At 38.2% G+C, this 20,259-nt stretch overlaps 1 protein-coding gene across 4 annotated transcripts in view; it reads left to right on the top strand.

Moving 5' to 3' along the window:
- Positions 1 to 20,259, top strand: part of TMTC2 (transmembrane O-mannosyltransferase targeting cadherins 2) — a 234,030-nt gene that overhangs the window by 126,411 nt on the left and 87,360 nt on the right. For all 4 annotated transcript variants that reach the window (XM_052669219.1, XM_052669222.1, XM_052669220.1 and 1 more), the window contains one exon: positions 15,707 to 16,535. In XM_052669219.1, coding sequence (XP_052525179.1) covers positions 15,707 to 16,535 — 829 coding nt within the window. The remainder of the gene's footprint in view (positions 1 to 15,706; positions 16,536 to 20,259) is intronic.

The following is a 20,259-nucleotide window of genomic DNA, read 5'->3' as shown; positions in this document are numbered from 1 at the left end:
CATGATCATTGCTGTTTTGCTTCCTGCACTCTCCTGCTCCAGCAGTGGGCTGGACCAGGACCGTACCAGAGTTTACATTCCAGGTCAAGACAGCCCAGCTGGCTGGGGTTCTCTTTTTGAACGCTCTTCCTATTGTGGAGACACATTTCCTGCTGGATTAGTTTTGCTCCTTTTGACCTTAGGCAAGTGCTAGATTTTGGCTTTGAGTTGCTGTGAGTTGGCTTTGAGTTTGCTGTTACTGTGTGTTGGTTGATCTTTTCTATTTGGAAAACAAAATTCAAGCAAAGAAAAGTCATCCTATTATTATATAATGTATATATTTTTTCTATCTAGGCGAGCAACATTTTTTAAAGCAAAGGCACGGCTCAGTATAATAAGTTATTGATAATGCTTTCAAGAAGCCACCTCCTCCATCTTTTGGAACTCTGTGATGCTCTCATCTGGAGCTTTGGGATTGTTCCTGTTTAGACTTTTTTTCTTAAAGAGAACACACCAAGAAGACTTTGAATCTTTAAAACTTTTACTGTTTTCTTAGAAAGCAAATATAAAAATAAAATATTCTTTCTTCCCCTAAAAAAAAAAAAGGGATTGAGGGTGAGGTAAACTCAAATAGTTCCGTTTGAATGTTTTGTCCTTGCCTGCTGGCAAGGCTTTGATGTTTTCCTTGTTTTGGTGGATGTCTGTGGTCTCCTGTAAGCCTCTAGAAGTCTGCCTGTAGTCTCTGAGGCCTGATTCCCTTTTCTCAAGCCTTCTGTTCTCACCCACTTGGCTTTTGGCTTCCTATGGCTTTGTCGTTAGTCCCCAGTATGGCTGAGGCTTTTTGCAGTTAAGTTCTATGTCTGAGGAGGAGCTGCCTCCTTCAGGGCATCCTGCCTGCACCCGTATGGGCTGACTGGCAAGGCAACCAGGCAGCCCAGTGCTTCTGACAAGCCACAGCCCTTTAGCAAAACATATGCGTACTGTAAACTGTGAGCAACGAATTATACACTTGTAACATCTGTCCCAGTGAGAATCTCAGCTTTCATGGGGAAAAAAAAAACAAAAACCAACAAAACCAATATACATAGTCCTCATGGTTTTGGCCAATGCTTAAGAATGTAAACCTTTTTAATCTGGGATTTCAAAAGGCAAATAAAAGTTAAAACAAAGTGGGTTTTCTGGTGTTCTACTAATTTCTGTGATAAGAGTCAAAGTCTGACTGTGGAGTTGAGAACAGTGAGGCAACCCCAACTGTTAGCAGCTCTGTCTGAGGGAGTGTGACTGCAGGGAGCGTACTTCCCATTTAGCTGCTGGTTGAAAAACTCCTTCATTTATGCTTGTAGCACATGGAAAGTATGTCAACCTTTCACACAAGCACTTGGGCTGAGATCCAAAGAGAGATGTGGTGTCTCAGAGGACTCTTAAATTACTGCATTTGCACAGGTCCAAAAGGTGGATCTTTGGGTTTTGTTCAGCTGCCACTTGCAGTTGAACAGTCCCCAGGCACCGTTCTTAAGCCCTTAAGCAGCTGCTGTGGCATATACACATGAGTTCACATGCAGGGTGTTTATAAAGTCTATCCAGATCTGTAGATCCTACCTATCTTTCCCTCATTGTTTCTGGGATTTCAGAATCATATAATCATATAGTCATTTGAGTTGGAAGGGACCTTTAAAGACCATCAAATCCAACTCCTCTGCAATGACTGGGGATGCCTACAGCTAGATCAGGTTACTCAGAGCCACGTCCAGCTTGGCCATGGGGCATCTATTCCCTCTCTGGGCATTCTTTTCCATTGCTTCACCACTCCTATAGTAAAAAATACTTCATTTTGTGTCATAACACGCTAGGGTGGCTGTCTGCACTGAAGTAGTAATGAGAGTACGGGGGTGTGCTGAGTTAGTTATTCAGTGAGCTGTGAGAACTTAAGTCTTCTCCAGGACAAAGGTTTCAAGTAAGGCTTACTTGTGTTTACTGTTGTCATCTGGGAACCCAATTATTGCAATGTGTGCAAAGTCAAACAACTTTGGAAAGAAGGGTGCAGTCTTAGAAAGTAGTTGCACAGTCTGAAATCTGTCTTAGAAAATAAAGATGGAAATGTCAAAATTCTCCTTTATTCTTGAAAAGGAGGGCATTTTTCAACAATATTACAAGGTTACTGAGCAAAAGGAAAGAAAATGCTTTGAAAAAGTCCAAGTGTTTTATTCTTCCATTTGTGAAGCTGAGCCTGGAGTAAGGTTTCTAAGTGAGTTCGGCATTTCCTGGAAAGCAGCCTAACTCCTCGAAAATCTATCAGTTATCATTTCTGACTCTGCCTGTGCTTTGGTTAATGATTTCTGTGTTCTTGTGCAAACAAGAAGGAACTTTAATGAAACTTGCATTTATGCAATTTAGAAATGTTAGCCTTTTAAGTCAAATTTTTCATCAGTGAAATGAATATTGTTATCCAGATAAATCCATAATGTGTGAGTCCTGCTACTCTTTAAAGGTTTTCCTCATTTTTTTTCTCGTAAGCAAGGTCAAGAAGTGTGCTTGCTGCATTGATTGGCAAAGTCGAGAAGCATGTAAATGATTAACAACTTCCGAATTTTTGCAGCCTAGTTGCTGTCTTGAAAATCAATTGAGCATGGTCAATCTCCTTCTGTGACATCTCAGGATGCATAATGCTTACAATGTCCCTGTTAGACCGCCATAGTCATTCCTGTTGAGTCAGACTTCAGTGCAACAAAGGAAATTCAGAATTCATTACGTGGATATTAGTAGTGTCCTCATTAGGAAATCAGAGGAAAAAGAAAAACACACAAAAAACCAACAGAATGACAGTATGGCATTGTGTCTACACTACCCATAGAGGGCAAGTATAAATGTATATGTCTATATGCAGGCGTGTATGTATATATAAGTAAATGAAAGGATTGGAAGTCTTGGAACTTTACTGCAAGTTGTAGTAGACCTGCTTAAGTGTTGGGTTTTTTTTCCCTCTTTCTCCCCAAATCTTCTGTAATCTTCTCTGCAACCACTTTTCTGGAGGTTTCTAGTTTAGAAGGTGGAGGGGAACTGGCTGTGAAGCTGGCAATAGGATGATCTCATCATATTAAGAGCTGTGGCCTTTTATGTTGTACCCATCCGAGATGGGCAGGATTTGGGTTCATTTAAAAAATCTGAGATTTAACCAAATTGGAATTGCTGGCAATCACTCTTTTAGCAAATAATTTTAAGTTCAACAATAAGGAGAATAGAAAAAACAGAAGGAAGAGAGGTCATAGAAGAGGTTCCCAAACCTTCTTTCTGGTTTTATTCTCACGTTCATATTTATTTCCATCTCTGTACCTTTACTTTGTGATTTACTTTGGATATTTCCACAACTAACAACTACGTACCCCCTTCAGCTCCAATACCTTCCTTTTTTTCTTTTTCCTTTTTTTAGTCTTTTTTAAAAATATCCCCCCCCCCTCCCCCCAATTTATCTGAGAAAGGAAGGGGTAAAAACTTCAGTTTATTCTTATTTTAACTCAGTATTGTTCTCTTTTAAGTCTTTGTCCCTGTACATTGCTTCTCTTGGTTTCTGATTTTTGCTTCTCTTTTAAATTATTGATTTCTATAACTCGTGAGATTTGCATCCATGCCTTTCTTCCACCCATTAAAGCAAATAATAATAATAATAATAATAATAATAATAATTGTTTTTCCTTAATTTATTTTAATGGAAAGAAGATTCCAGGATTATGTTGTTCATCATTATGGTATAAGAGCAAATTATTATCATCTCTCAACTGTATTGCACTAAAAGCTTCATTTCTGCTTAGCACATTTTAGCTGAAAAGTATGCAACAATGGAGAGACATCCTTTTATAGCTAAAATTCCCTTGACTTCTTTAGACTTTTTTATTCCTTAATAGAAAGCAGCACTAGTATAATTGTGGTGGTAAAAATATATAACAAATTTTATGGGGAGAGGTAGTATCTTTTTATTAGGTCAGTTGTTCCTCTTTGGCTCATTTTTCCAATTATAGTCTGTATGTTTTCCTAGTCATGCTGCTTTCTCTAATAGAAGATGCTATCTCCCTTCATACCTTTCTTCACTCATGTAAGAACAATAAGTCTTCTGTCTCTATTCTTAGTGAGATTCTGGCATGCAAGGTAACTGATGATGGCTCAAAGCTGATTAATTCTTTCAAATAAATTCTTTCATGTAAGAATAGCGGTCAAAATTGTCAGCTAAAGGCTACAAGCCCAGTTTAGCTGGACTTGCTGTATATCTGTCTAGCTGAATATTTAAATCATACAGTTCTGGAATAATAAGTAGCAGATGATACTTACTATACTTGAGCTTCCCAGAATGTAATGTTGGATCATGTTAAATTTTACAAGACTCTAGACGTGGAGGTGGACCTCACCATTTCCAAAGGCACTGTAGCATTTCAGTGTAATAAGTGGCTGAAGCAAATAGTAAAAGTAGTTGAGGCATATAATTCATTTGGTAAAATGTATTGCAGCAGAACCACGTTACCAGATCACACAGTAAAAGAGGTCACTACTGTCTGTAGTACTTATTATTTGTATAATAGACACAAGGGAGCAGAGCCTCCTTGAGCAACGAGAGAAAACATCATTGTAAATTCTTACTGCTTTTACAAGTATGACATCTGAATTTAGAGGCAGTAGGGAAAAACTAGAGCAAAAGGAAACAAAAGGTTTTTAAGTAATCTGCTTAATATAATCCAGCATGTCAGTGTCAGAACTCATCAGAGAAGCAGCATCTTGATCTAATGTCAGGTATGAGGATAACTATTCCATCCATGAGGGAGAAATGGAATATGTTTTAGAGGGAGTCTTAAGGCACGTTTGAGAGGAGAATGATGAGCTGGTGGTAGATCTGTGAGCGGATTGTTGGAAACCCAGATAAAACATTCAGATAAAAGTGGAGAAGTTCACCTTAAGTGTCTGAATATTATCAAGAAGCTGAAAATGTGCGTAATTCCAAAGGATAGTCAGAAGTTTAGAGCTTTCCTTACATCACATCTTCAAAGAGAGTGTGCTGGCCTTGAAAACAAACAGCCTGTGTAAAATGGGTGAATGTTCTTAAGACTGACAGATGAAGTCTTCATGGCCATGCCATCCTTCTTAAGCCATGATGGCTCAAGGGCTTTTTGTTTTGTTGTTGTTATGCATTTTATGTTAAGTTTTATGTAAAGTTTTTTTTCCCCAAGCACTTAGTAAAATGAGATATTTTTTCTTAAGGTTTAGTAGTTCTTATTGAGCTCATGTAATTATTACTATCTAAACTTAATAATTAGAAAATAAATATGATACAAGGGTTAGTCCAGTTATACCAGCATTTTAATTTTAAGAAGTCAGGCACACGGCTCTGTTGTCTTCTCCTCCCCTTCCCACTCCTGTCCTTCATTAGCAAATCTACCAATATAATCTGAAAGCCAGGTGATTAGTTTCGATCACGTCTAGTCTTTATGTGCCCATCTCATGCATGAAGGCTTTTTTTTCAATTAGTGTCAGGGGCTGGAATTAGCTTTGCTCTCGGTTTGGAGTAAGAGGACTCAGGTGAGTGTGCCGTTTAGTTTGGGTCAGCAGCACGCTCTGTGCCTCACAGGGGGCCTTAGGCAACGGAGTTCAGTTCACAAAACCTTGCTAATATTTTTTATACTGACTTATGTTGATCTGCTAATCTCTACAAATCTGTGTTTTATATTTAAGAGTGCTTATTAGAAAGAAGCCAAAGGCTCAAAATAGGAACGACTCTGAGGATTTTTATTTTGCTGGTTTTACTGTAGCAGAAACATCCAGTGATGTGGGTATCTGCATAATATAATACATCCTCTTCCAAATCCTGCCTTCTTTTTTTGCATTCTCAAAGAAATCCCACACTCATTAAATAGCTTTCTATTCTGATAACTTGGAAAAAGAACTGCTGTACTTCAGCCTTCCCACTGAGTGGTCTCATTATAAATCATCTCTTTATGATTCCAAAGTGCTACACTTCCAAACTTCACTCATTAATGACACTGGAATGAGTTTCAGAGTTGCTGGCTGTTTGTGCTGGAGCCACACAGGAAAGACTGTTGCTGTCGACTTCCTTGATGCCTGAAACACGTCTGCAATGCATGAGGCCTACAAACCAAGAATTAATAGGGAAGGATGTATGTATGTGTGTGAATATGAATGAATATATGCAGGCAAAATCAATTACATTTGCACCATTTTTATTTCTTCCTCTTTGTTTGGCCCAGAAAGTGGAGACACTTATTTAAAACAAATGTTTTGATAGAGTACTGAATATATTATAAAATTAATTTTCTTACGTTCTTCAAAAGGAGTGTTTGTATACTGTCATTTCCGTCATAGAACCTGGAATGTTTTAGAGCCCGGCTGATCTGACCACCGATCACTGCCTAGTGGGAAGTATTAAAGATCATACTTATTAAAAATCAGACATTCATGTAAGTTTAATATAATTGTTCAAGGGGCTTTAGCATACCTCTTACAGTACCAACGATTGACCTCTTTCATGTACTTCACCCCCTAATAGTTTGGTTGAGAAGTATTTTGGTGTTGGTTCACAGAAGGTTGCTCGCTGCCTCATTTCTTCATCTTAGCTTAATGGACCATAATGAGTCACCATGCCAATTTCAGTCCCATGACATGAATTAAGCTTTGTCATCCATATTCTAGTTCACCGTTTTTTATAGCTCTCTTTTTATTTGGATTATTAAGGATACGATTTTGCATTACTGAGGTCAGTAATTGCTTTACTTTTTACTCTATCTCTAGATCAAACCCTAATAATACAGTTCATGATTATAAAAGGGCTGGACTTAATATCCTTTGAGAAGATATTTAAAATAAAAGTAGGAAAAAATAACACACACACACAAAAGATAATCTTTGTATTTCATGTGTAGGGAAACAAGGTAGAGGATATTCCATTTGAGTCTTCCCAAACACAATTCCCAGCTTTGTGTTAAGTTTTTGTGGTTTTTATTATTGGGTAAATATTCTTATATGTGTTTGTATATTTCTATTCCTGTGATACTGCTGCCAGTGGTACTTGCTAGAATCGTTGGATGGTCATTATTTATGTATCTAGACAGTACTATTTGCTGAAAAAATGTTTAATTTGTTCTATTTGTTTTCTAATAGGTTTTCATTCCCGTTTCTATTTGGTGTATTCTATAGGGAATGAATATAAAAAACTACCCTAGAAATTAACAGAACATGGCAAAACCTCTCTTTAAATTAGTCTTCAAGCATAACTGATTCTATAAGAAGCTAGCTTGATCTAATGGAAAAAGAGGAGAAAATTGTTATTAAAATGCTAATTCTCCCCCCCCCCGTCTTGCTTCTCTAAGATCTCAGTATTATTGGTCAGGTCTTACAGAGGCTGTTAGTATTCTTTCAGAGTTGTCTTTCAAGAAGTGACTTTGAATCTCCAAAGTATGTAAGCCTTTTTTGAAGCTTTTTCAGAAGACTTTCTGAGACTCAGGGCCATTGGTACATTACTTCTCCAATTCTTTGTGGTTCCCACTGCTTCAAATGTGATGTTATTGTAGCATAGAATGAACAGATTGCATCCAGATCATGTTATCCTAGTATGGAGTTTTTCACACAAATGTGTTCTGAGTAACTAAACAATTACCTTTATTTTTTCCTGTCTCGCTCAATCAGTAGATTTGAAAATATGTTTGCCAAAATCAGCTTTTAATATATGTTTTTTAAAAGTGATTTTTTTGGAGAGTCTTACATGAATCTTCCTTAATAATATAAAGTACCTTCTGAGCTGATGAGTAAGTTTTGCATATCATCAGGAATTTTAGTTATCAATTTATCTGTGTTTAACCTTTACTACAATTACAGTTTTTAATATATTTTCTTTGTTAGGAAGAAGATTCAAGATAGCTTTGCTACTTGTTCTTTCCCTATACTGTAAAGATGCAATTATACAAAATACCTACTTTCTTGACTTAGTTAGTGAGAAAACAAACAAGCAAAAAAAGTCCCAACACGTAAGATTTGGGTGGTTTTTCACTGTAGGAGCTGATTTCTTTCGTTCTGTGCCCTTCTAGATGATGGATTTCTGTGACACCTGGATATGTTGTTCTATCAAAACTGGAAACAGCTTGACGTTTATCCCATGTACAGAAATTTGTTACTGATGACACTCTCCTACTGGATTAATAGAGCTGATTAGTCATTGCCACAGGCTTAATTTGAGAATAAATGACATTTTTACTCATGAAATCAATTTTCATTTGCATTAGTCAATATCTGTCTATTTACACATTTACAGTATTTGTTTTTCTTCTACTAAATCTTAAGCAAACTCTTAAGCTTCAAATTTCCTTTATTACCATCTTATTAGTGTAGGAAACATGAAATGTGCCACAATAATTTTTGGAGTGTGTTTGGAGGAATGATTGCACGTGTGCTCTAAGAGTTATTTTATACTTTGCCTCTTTTTCCTTAAGCATGTCTGCATATTGTACACAGCAAACTTCCCTTAGAAGAAAAGAATACATACCCATCCGTTCAAGTGATCAGAGCTTTAGTAGCTTCTCGGTATTTGTCAACACTGTGCACAAGGTGACTATTTCAGAAGCATTGCCAGATCAGACTTACATGTTACCATGAGGGAAATACAAGTGGCACTGTGGGTTTCAGCCTTGGGAACTCATTTCCTTTCTGAGACGACAGCCTGGTTGTACAACACATGCAGGCTTTGCCTTCCCAGCAGGATCTTCCCTCTCTTCCTGGGCCTCTGCTCACAAGGTTGCTCAGGCGTAACCCCAAGCCTGAGCCTGGTCACTCTTCCCTGAAATCCTCAAGCTCCTTTAGTAAGTGCTTCAGGGGTAAGTTTTCCCTCAGGTCCTTTTCAACTTACATGAATTGCTGTGCAAAAAAAAGCAGTGCAAAGACAAACACAAGTCCTGTCATGTCCTGTGCTTGTGTGTATTATTTGGGTCTTGTGGCATATTATAAAAAGTATGTAAAAAATCTCAAGCATGTATCCCATTTTGTTATGTATGCTGTTAGCATTTTGCAGAGCCTGGCTTGGATTATTTACTTAACTTTTTTTTCCTTTTTATGCTCGTATGTCATCAAGAAACTATAACATTATCACGCCAACTTTGGAGTCAGTATTGCTGTTAATGTTCTCACTTGATTGGTTTGGTATGTAGCCATTACATGATGTAAATTGCTGGTAGCAATGGCACTATTTTATCAACCAGCTTGAATTTTTATTATTTTTATAGTAAACAGAAACAAACATTTACATTGATGTCATACTAAAACTCTCAACACAAAATATCTGCCTTTTTGTGTCTTTTGTTTTTATGTTTTCCCTTCAACATGTATGCATTTATCTTGGAGTAGAGGGATGCTTATGTTGAAGATAATGAGAGCAATAGATAGAATATAGTAAGAGAAAATATAGATTTTACATGATAGTGGACATGTTAAAAATAAGACTTGACTCTTCCAGATACATTTTAATTAACTTTGTATTTTTTTTTTTTTTCATGAAACTTTGAATGTTACAGAGTAGTTTTTAGTGTAGGAAGACAGGATGTCATAATGACAGAGACCATCCTGAAACTGATGGATTGCAAATTATTATTATATATGATTCTTTTTGCTTTAAAAGAACATGTTAGATTTGGCTGGATTTTAGAAGTGTTCAAAAATGCTGATATGACTGAGGGAACAAAATGTGAGGATCATCTGAACTAACATTTTGGCTGAAGTCATGCAAACCCTGAAACAAATTACGATTGCAGGAAGCTTTGGTGTTTAGTGCAGAAATGACTGGAGCATGATTGGGTTAATGGGGACATTACTTTTTCTTTCCCACAAATTTACTCTATTCTTAAAGACAGCATAGAGCTGTAGAACCAACCTCCATGGCAGGTTTTTGCAGCGCATCCCTATACTTAGTAGCAGGAAGTGTCTCCTGATAGCTAACCGAGATCTTCCTTTCTTGAACTGAAGCTTATTATTTTTATCCATTGGACAAAGATGTAGAAAACAGATTATTCCTTTCCTATTTTCAGTAGTCATTTCTGTACTGGCAGGCAGCTGTCATACATAAACAGCTTATGTTCTTCATTCTTTCCTCATGGGACACGTTTTTCTAGATCACTAATCAGTCTCGTTCTCCTCCTCTGACCTCTTTCTCTCTGTTTCCTCCATTTATTTCTAATAGTTATGTGCTGGAAGCAGACAGTTGTAGGAATTCCTTGTACTGAGAAGAGTGGAAACATTACTTGAAGCACGTGTCTAGCAGGGTGTGCTTTCATTGGTAGTCCCAGTACAGCATTTGCCTTTTAAGCAGTGGTTTAAGGGAGCTGCTTGTGATCTGCTGTAATCTCAGATGTTTCTCAAAAGAGCCCAACACTTGCTTCACATCACATACAGGTGCAATTTTGTGCAGTTAGAGTTGCCCTTGCCTTTTGTACAGCATTGTTTTTATGAACATTTATCTGTTCTTCTGAGGATGAAATACAGCTACTACTGTTAGACAACATATCTAGCTGTATCCTGATAACTGCGGGGCTGGGCAGTACTCCTGGGTAGTGTGGCCATTCAAGTGTAGTGTCTTAGTCTCAGAGGACTCCTCACCTCCTGTGTTTAGGAAGGTGAGTAGATGGCTGTAGCTACACAGTTGTCACACTGAGCAGACTTACCTACAGAGAGCCTTCTTTTTTGCATGGCTCGTGCTCCCAGATTATCAAGGGAAATGTTGTCCCTTCTGCTCTTGTATTACGTTTGGTCATTCATCCAGTTGTTGTTCTTAACACAATTTATCATTTTCAGGGTAGTTCCAGCAATTACTTTTTCAGCTGAGAGACTGGGAGTTCATTCTGTTTTTAAAGATTCATATTACAGATTTTAGAGGAAGACCGTAAATTTTAAATGCCACTATTTGTTACTCAATTTTAATTTTAATAATGCAAGTCAACACTAATAAAGACTGCTCAAATTGTGCTACTTGCTAATTACAGTAAAAATATGTACACATACTCTTCTGCTGCTTTATGAATGCAGTAACTTCTTCACCGAGGAATAACCATGTGGGTTCGTAACACAAAGTAAATGGCATTAAATTGGTCACAGCATTGGAAAAGCTATAGGCAGAACTCCAGCTCCAAGGAAGAACAGGCCTTCAGGCTGCTGTTGCTGTCCAATGTAAATGAGCTGACCTCGTTTGGTGGGTCATGAGCCAGGAACAAAAATAGTGGGAACAAGTGGGGAAGCTGGAGAGGGAGTTGGGAAAGCTGCTGCCAGCTCAGTACAGGGCCAGACTTGGGCTGTAGCAAGCTGCCTCGTTCCTGGCCCATCTGGGTTTTGCAGTCAGGTTCAGCTTAGACTCAGCTCATCTGTGATCCTGTCAGGGAACAAGATACTGTCAGCCTAGTCTGGTGATTTGGCTGCTTTGGGAAGCCCCAGTTCTTGAGCCAACATATTTTCAAGGAGCTCTGTGTTGGAAAATAGACTCTTTTTTGAGTAATGCCTGATGACTTACCCAGTTTATTTTCTGTATTTCCCAAGTTCTATAAATAGCAAATTGTGTGTGGTTAGCCCTGCTGATTTTGATATCTGGCCTGTTTGACCACATGCTGCATTTAATGCTGTTTTGTACAGTGGACAAGGTGAGGTTAAAAGAACGGTGTCTTTTGAAAATGCTTTGGATACTGCTTAGGTGATGACTGAGCTTTGGCAGGGGCTGCCCAATCAAGCAATCTGCTGCAGTGCCTTATTTAAGAGCAGTATAATGGAGTGAGGAATTAGGATTTAATGCAAGGGAAATGTACAATGTGGGTGGGTCATGCAGATGGATTTTGGTAGGGAGATGAAAAGGACTTCTGCAGTCACAAGCACTAAAATTGCGGTGGTGGTACTTGACTGTTAGCAGGCAGGAGAAATGTTAAATCTGATCTAAATCAGTGCTCATTTTTTCCTCAGATGAAAATGACTACTTATGAAAGGTTAGAGGATTTATGGGGGTGTCAAAACATATGGCAGATGGGCTGGATTAGGGCTCATGAGTACAGTAATCCAAATCCTTGCTGCCAAGCATTACCGAGGATCTCTTCCTGCTGCTGGGCTGCACTAAGTGCATGCAGGGGAAGAGTTGCTGGTGAAAGTGCTTATCAAAGCAGAGTTCATTTTGAAAGCACTTTCTTTGCAGATGGAAGTGTACTGGTGAGCTGATGATATTACATCATATTTTGATTGGTTTTTCCTCCTCTCATTGGTTCTCTGTACAAAGCCTGGAAGAAAGTAAAACCAGAAGATGAGCTAAGCCTAATTATCTTTGACTATATTTGTGCAAAAGTCATGAGGTTAAGTGATGAGAGAGGAAAAAAATGAGTCTGTCATTCCTCTTTGGAGCCAACTCTATCTGTGATAAACTTTTTTCTTTTTTTTTTTTTTTAAGTGTTGGGAAGTATTTTAGTATTTATTTTTTCCTTTAACTAAATCCAGAAGATGTCATCTGAGCCATGAAAAATTTGCACTGGTAGCTCAATGTTACACAGGTTATTGGTAGCTGCAGTGAACGTGTAGTTAGTTTTAAAAAGATGTACAACTGCTGGCTTTTGAGAAGAGTCACGTGTCAAAAAGCTGCTGTGGAAGGATGCAGACCACTTGTCTCTAAGGAGCCTGCACTCCACTCCTGTAGCCCAATAATTAAGCTCTGGAATTTGCCAGAGGTCCTCTTCTGGTTTAAGTAGTATTCTGCGGCATGATAGATAGATATGCTGGAGTGGAAAATCACCTACTTGAATAACTCTGAATCCACTGTTCGTATGCTGAGATATTTCATTTGACACTGGTGTAAAGTCTTAAAGAAAAGTATTCTTAGAGCATGAAACACAATACTGCGTATAGAAATGTGGTGCTCTTTATAGATCCAAAATGTCTGAGGATCCAGACCTTACAGTTCTTAAATTTAAGCTCAAAAGGAAGGCTGTAAATAATTACTGTAGCAGTGAGGATGGATTAGCTTTGAGGTCCAGATTGTTTGCATTCTAAGGCTAGGAGTAAGAGGCAAACTTTTCATTGTTACTGGTTTATGATGTATGAAGAAGATCTGAAAGTTTTTAGCAGGTTTTTCTGTTAACCACGAGGCATGGTGTATCTGCTGCAGTGTGAGCATTGTTGAAGAACTTTGTAATGTGAACTCTCATTGCATTTAGTTGAAAAGTGCAATTGTTAGAACTTTAGGAAAGGGAGATTTCCCTCTGGTTGTTAAGTAAGTATTAGCAAAATAACAAAGCAGTCTAAGCAATCCATGAAAGCTCACTTCTTGTCTATTAATCAAGTTTCACTTGCTAAGTACTCAGGATGTCTTAATCTTTTTGTGCTATGGTCTTCCAGCAAAGACCTGCTCTGAATTACTAATTAAACAAGCAAACAAATGAACAAAACTCCCCATCTTCCACTTTCCAGCTTATTATTTTTTCTTTTTCTAAGCAGTCTCCTGTACTCCTCTGTAGAGACTACAGAAGGATATATAAAAAGAGCAAAAAAGAGTTACATTTGGCATATGAGAATTTGTCATCTGCATGTTTGAAGGAAACAAGTTTGAAAATAATGAAGCCAGAGAAGAGAAGGCAAAGATTTTAGTGTACCAAAATATACTGGGAATGGAGGAGCAGGTTGAATCAGGAAAATAAATTTTTACTATGAGGGAATACATGCAAATGATGAAATATGGGTTGTATTTTTATTCCAAAAACAAAGTTAGCTGGAATTTTTTGTGGTAACTAGTTTACATGGCTTTATAACATTAAGTCATTTAGACAATTCTATCAGGTGGGGGTAAAACAGTACCTCAGGTGGGTTGTAAAGAATTAAGTAGCTTACAAGTCAAAGTAGTCTGTTTCAGTAGGCTTTCCAAGTAATATATTAATCATGAAGAGTAGATACGGATTTTGATTGATTTACTACTAAAAAGGTGTTGAATTTCCAAAATATAAAAGTATGCAGAAACTAATAAAAAAATGTAATCAATATAGTAAATATGTGGACTCAGACTTTGCTTCATGTATAAAAAGGTGCAACATTTTTCAAGTGGATCTGATATAGATATGTAAATCATTCTCATTATGAATTTGTTTGTTCCCTGCTAATGCCTCCTTTGCATTCTTCCATATCTCCTCAAAACTGAATGAATTAATCTAACTGTCATTAAATAGTTTAAATTCACAAGGAAAAGCTCTCAGAAATGTGAATGGGAGTAAATTTCTTCGTGAAATAAGCAAGTAAATTATGATGACTACATTTTGGGTGACCTGTTGATAGACAACTATTAAAAGCAAACCTAAAATGGAGTAGCACAGTCACCTGTATGTCAAGATATCAAGGAGAGAGTAACCCCATGAAGAAGAAAAACGGTGTTTGAAAGAAATAAGATAAAAAGTTCCACTGTGAGATCTTGTTTATCAGTAACAAACATAAGAAACGTTCAGTGAATAACCGTACCAGGAATGTGTAGTTTGAGATGGATAAAAAACCAGACCTGATAAAAAGGAAGATGATTGACAACTAATTTTTTGTAATAATGTGGGGAAATAATAACAAAGTGCTCACACTGTGTCTGGAGCTACTTGGCAAATAATTTTTCTGTTCTTACAGAGAGCATCTAAGAAAATGAAATATAAAAATTACTCATATACAGATATTTCTGCCAAAAAGAGAGTAATCCAAAACAGCTTTTGTTTAGGGTGCCCATGTAGTTGAAAGCAGAATTTAAGCTCATCAATCCTAGAAATAGGTGAGAAAGTCTCGCTTCTTCTGATTTTCATTCAGGCAGAAGTGGTATGTTTCTGCAAGTGTATGAATAAGTAAGTACTTTCTAATGGGGAGGGGGAGAACCCAACAAGCAGCTTCAGCTGGCAAATGTTCAGTTGTTCCATAAATAAGTGGCAGCTTGTGGTTGCTAGTATGATGACATGAGTAGGTGGAGGCATCTGAATGCTTCACAAATTTTTATTTAGATGAGTATAAAGATGTGAAAGATTTTTAAAGCTGTGATTTAATATGGTGCTCTTGAAGGAAAAAGACAACGTTTGGCTGCGAGATGCAGAATGAAATGGAGCTTTCAGTAATAGGCACATCTGACGGCTCCAAATGAACATTGTAATTAACTGGAACTGGAAGACCTAAACATGGAAACTGTCTGTTTTCTTTTCTTGGCTGATTGGAATGTTTATTTGGTTGTTAGGTGAAATTCCGTAAGTAATACTTTAGGAAATGTGTCTGTTAGGAAAAATGGAGCAATCCTGTAACTTTAAATTTTGTTGAGGTAAACTGTTGGTTCAGCCACTGCCAGAATCGAATAAGGGATTTGGGAGGTTATATGAAGACCAATGTAATGTTCCATAAATTCCTCTAACTTACATATTCTTCAAATCGTTATACGGCTACTTGGGATAAGTGATAAGCATGGACTGACAGCTCTAAGATCTCAAGACTTGATTCTCTTACAAGCTTCAGGGGGCTTACAGGAACAAACCTGTTCTTTTAGTTTATGGTCAGCAGTGTACGGTTCACTCCAGCGTTCTGTGAACCAAACGCCTGAGACAGACCTGCAGTGCTTGGTTTTCATTACCAAAAATAGTTGTATGAGATATTTCTGGATTCCTTTTGTTTGTGAATTAAATACCTCGTGCTAATTTAGACTTATGATTGCTTATTTTTTTCCTTTCAGAGGAAGAATTTGAACCTTTTCTTCAGCATTGGTTTATTGACCTCCTGGGGGACTGCACTGCTGGGTATCCGCTTATACTGGATGGGCAACAAGCCCCCAAGTTTTTCCAACTCTGACAATCCAGCAGCTGATTCAGACAGTTTTCTCACACGAATGCTGACCTTCCTTTACTTGCCAACAAAGAACCTCTGGCTGTTGTTCTGCCCAGACACCCTCAGCTTTGACTGGTCAATGGATGCTGTGCCTCTTCTGAAGGCAGTCAGCGACTGGAGAAATCTACACACTGTGGCCTTCTATGCTGGACTTTTCCTCCTCGCCTACTTCAGCTTGAAGGGCTCCAGCAATGAAAGAGAATGCAATGGGAAAAGTGTAATGAATGGCAAGCAGAATGCTAATGGGCATAGCTGTCACTCTGAAATGGAATATAAGACACTGGAGGGGAAGTCAAGTTTTGCATCGAAGGAAGAGAATGGCATAAAAAAGCATGAAATCTTAAAACTACAGCTTCCTTCAACTGAGAACATTGTCATTCTGTCTCTGTCTTTGTTAATAGTGCCCTTTATTCCTGCCACAAACCTATTTTTCTATGTTGGCTTTGTAATAGCAGAGCGTGTGCTGTATGTTCCTAGTATGGGCTTCTGCCTGCTGGTTACAGTAGGTGTCAGAGCCCTTTATGTCAAAACCCAAAAACGCTTTCTGAAGAACTTGGTTTTTTGTTCCACTGCTGCATTGATTGTTTTCTATGGACTCAAGACTGTTGTCAGAAATGGGGACTGGCAGAATGAGGAGATGCTGTATAGGTCAGGAATAAAAGTGAACCCTGCTAAAGGTAATTTTTACTCTTTATGATAAATGTTCCACTTCTTATCTGTCTTAGCCTTTGAATTGTCTGATTTTATTAACTGTTTCTAAGAAGATGCTCAGAAAGTGTCCATTTAAAACAGTGTATACTTGAGCAGAAATGAGGAAAAACAGGAAAGTGTTCTGATTATGTGTCACAGGTTTCACATCAGCGTGCAGAAAACGAGATCCTAAGGTAAGAAGACACTTTATTTTTCATTGATCTTAGTGCTACGTTTTGAAATTTAATGAGTATGAGTATTACAGTCTCCACCGAGATAGTTTTCCATTTGGAGTCTGGTTTCAGTCAACCTAATGGAGCTTTTTCTAATGTTCACTGGATGTTCTATTTGCTGTGAACAGAAAATATAAGAAATACTAAAGGACAGCATTAGCAAAGTGGTGTTTTTTTTTTTTAATTTTATTTTTTTATTTCATGTGACGCAAATAATGTCAGTGCTACATAATAAAAATGAGGAAATTAGGTCATACTATTCAGCCTAGGAAATTACTGTGGTTCCTCCTGTATGCAAGTACTGTAAAGAGTTACTGTCAAATACTAACACCTTCATGTTAATGTTTAAATGTCATTGGTAACATTGCCCAGCTATTTCACCCAAAGATTGTATCTGTGCTGTAATGAAATGTGACTGCAGCTAGTGTAAACACATCCAAACTGGCAGTAAACTGGTTCGTTTAGGGATCGGTAGCAGTGTTTAGCTGTAGTTCTGTGGTTTCAGCATATACAGCAGATCCAGCTGGGAATCCTTGATGCCCTGGCTGTTCTGCTCTTGGCACACAAGTAAGTTTACGTGAAAGCAGTCAAAATACCACCTGTGAGTGCAGTGTAGGCACTGACTAAGCCATCATTATCCACAATTCATCAGGAGCGAGAAGGGATCACTGATTGCTTTGCCTGTGTATGAAAGAAAAATTTGACAGCTCTTGAACATATCACACTTGAGTTTTTCCAGTTTGCTGCTCCAAAGCACGTTATATAATGTGAAGTCATCTGCTGACAGGACTGTGCATTTTGGTTATGCAGTTAAGCCATAGTCTAAAAGCTGTGATGATGAGAAGCAAATGCAGATGTTAGTGTGAGCTGATAGAGAGTGTAAAAGTGGATTTGGCAGATAAGGTGCCTTCCAAAGCAGTGTTAGAGTAGCTTGTCAATCATCAGTCTGACTTTGTAACTCTTCATTGTATGCTTTGTTGCCCTAGATGAAAATGAATGTAAAACTGAATCTTGTTGCTGCAGTAAGTGACTTTTTATTTTTTATTAAGTCTGAACAAGCACATCCGATTTCTACTTTTTTTTTTTATCTTATGAGGGCAAAAAAAAGAGAAGTAACTGAACAAAAATGCTGAAATACCACAGTGATTGTAAGATACAGTGAGATCAATTTAGTGACAGTGTAAAGCTTGCACTAAAATGTTGGATCTCCTTGAAAAGACAAAATGTGTATTAAAAGATTAAAGTATGTTGCCTTCACTCTTGGTAGAGATCCCCAGATATCAGACTGTATAAGCAGTCATCTACTTGCTTTGAGCCAGTTTTAATGATTAAAAAGAAAAAAATCTACTTTCTGTTTTTTTTTTTTTCAGTATTAGAATTCAGTATAGTGTTGTTTGGAAAGTAGACTGCTGTGTATTATGCTCCCAGGAGACTAGGCAAGCTATTTTCATCATAGACATCTCAGTATGCACAGACTTATATATATATATGATTGCCATATAAACTGACATTAAGTTTCTTGTATGATATGCAAAGGCAAAGACTACATGTCAGTGTGGTGATACATGACTGAGCTGACTGTAAATCTCCTTAAAATACCCTGTTAAACTTCTGCTGAATATTTACTAGCCCACACACATTGTTACAAGGCTGGGTATCAGAAACTCCCAGCTAAAGCAACCTGTCACCCAACTCTATTCATTATTGTGAATACCTCCTAGATTATCCCTGGCTTTGACTATGCTAATTGTATTTTCTATTTCTCATACCGTTAGGCAAGCCCGACTGGACTAGACTGGCTGCCAATCCAGCCAAAGCATTAGGAGATCAGCAATTCACAGTACTCTTCAGTAACTAAAAGAAGTTGACGTAGAAAAAACAATTTATTTTTGTTTGCCTCCTTAAAAAAAAAAAATAATTGAATGCCAGTGATAAATAGGCTATTCAAACAGAAATACAATGGACTGTTCAGTCAAATGTTATAGTGGAGATGGGTTTTCCTTCCTTCTGGACTGCTAAGACGAAGCTGCCACTCATTCGTTTCTCCTTATGAGTGTTTTCTTATTTCTGATCATTTTGATCTGCAGAGTTGTTTTCCCTGAAGGCTCCATTAATCCTCCCTCCTCCTGTAAGGAGCTTCTGAACAATAGCATCTTCTATTGTAGGCTAAAGAGAAAAGAGGGATCCCTTCAAAAGCTCCCTGCTGGGAGCAATACAAAGTAGAAATCTGCAAGAGCAGTTTTGTTAGAGCTGGGAGTGGAGTTGTTTTTGTAGTTTCATCTGTATTCTGGCCTAGTGGATGGAAACCATTCTGCAGCTGGATATGTGACAGCCTTGACCTGATGTGCTTGGCTTACAAGGTCAATGGAGAGGTGAGTTATTAGCATGGGTGCATCCATGTGCTAGTGTGACTGAACTGGCTTGGAAAGGTGTTATCTCATATGGTGTTGGTTTATAATCAAGTCCTCTGTGTTGCAGTATGTCCAAGAATGTAACCTCTCTGCTGCTGAGAGGCTGTTGGATGAAGTTGTTCAGTGGCTTCTCAGTCCTCAGTGAAGAAATGGGTGTTGACTGCTTTCCAAAGCTCTTTGTCAGGACCCACACTGGGGCCCTGCAGAAGCCCAGGCAGAGAAGCAGTGTTCTGCCTTAGGTGAGGGAACTGCTGCCCTGCAAGCAGCTGTCGCCTTCGTGCAGTTACATTTTTCCAGCTTGTTTGTGCCAATCACTGAGTGTGGAAAAAAATACTCCAAAGCGCATGGTGTTTTGATCACCTTGTCTGTCAAAAAAAAAAGCACAGCAACTCCAAAACTACAACAAAGTCACACCACATGAGAGTCAAGCGCACCAACCCTGCCGAGGCTGCGCATGGTGCTGTGCAGGCCCAGGCCTCTCTGAGGGTGTGCCACAGTGGCTGCTGGCATTAGCTGATGGAGTGAGAGCAGGATTTGAGATTCCATGGCCCTGTCTGTTGTTTGGCTTGCTCCCTTGCTGTTTTGGTTATTACTAGTATTGTAGATATCTTTATAGTAATCTGAGCCTTGCCTCGTTATGGTTTGTTAGCACTTGGGGGAAAAACAGGCAAGGCTGATGAAGGTAGTTTATGGGTTCTGAAGTGGCTGTGTGTGTGTTTTGTCACCAGGGAGGGAAAGGCACAAGTGTTTCTTTCTGCTGCCTTCAACTTAATGAGCAGCTGAATGGATATAAAACAGTTCACGTTATTTAAGAGTTTTTTTAAAGTGAAGGAAGCCTTCTAACATGTAAAAACAAACAAAAAAGTTAAAAATGGGTGGTAACTGTCACATCTTTTCTGTCACAATTAGACTGAGTCATTCATTGCTCATATACTTGGTGTATAATGTGAAATTATAATGACACTGCATCTTGTTATCTCAGGTTTTCTCTGTAGTACCAGAAGTAGCTTCACAAAGCATCATCTTGTACTTCCAGTCCAATTTGTGCCTGTAGTCCGCACCATAAC

The sequence above is a fragment of the Tympanuchus pallidicinctus genome, unplaced genomic scaffold (assembly GCF_026119805.1).
Source record: "Tympanuchus pallidicinctus isolate F22 unplaced genomic scaffold, pur_lepc_1.0 scaffold8, whole genome shotgun sequence".
NCBI lineage: Eukaryota > Metazoa > Chordata > Aves > Galliformes > Phasianidae > Tympanuchus > Tympanuchus pallidicinctus.
Note: the sequence above shows the minus strand (reverse complement) of the source record. Positions and strands in the feature narration are given on the sequence as shown.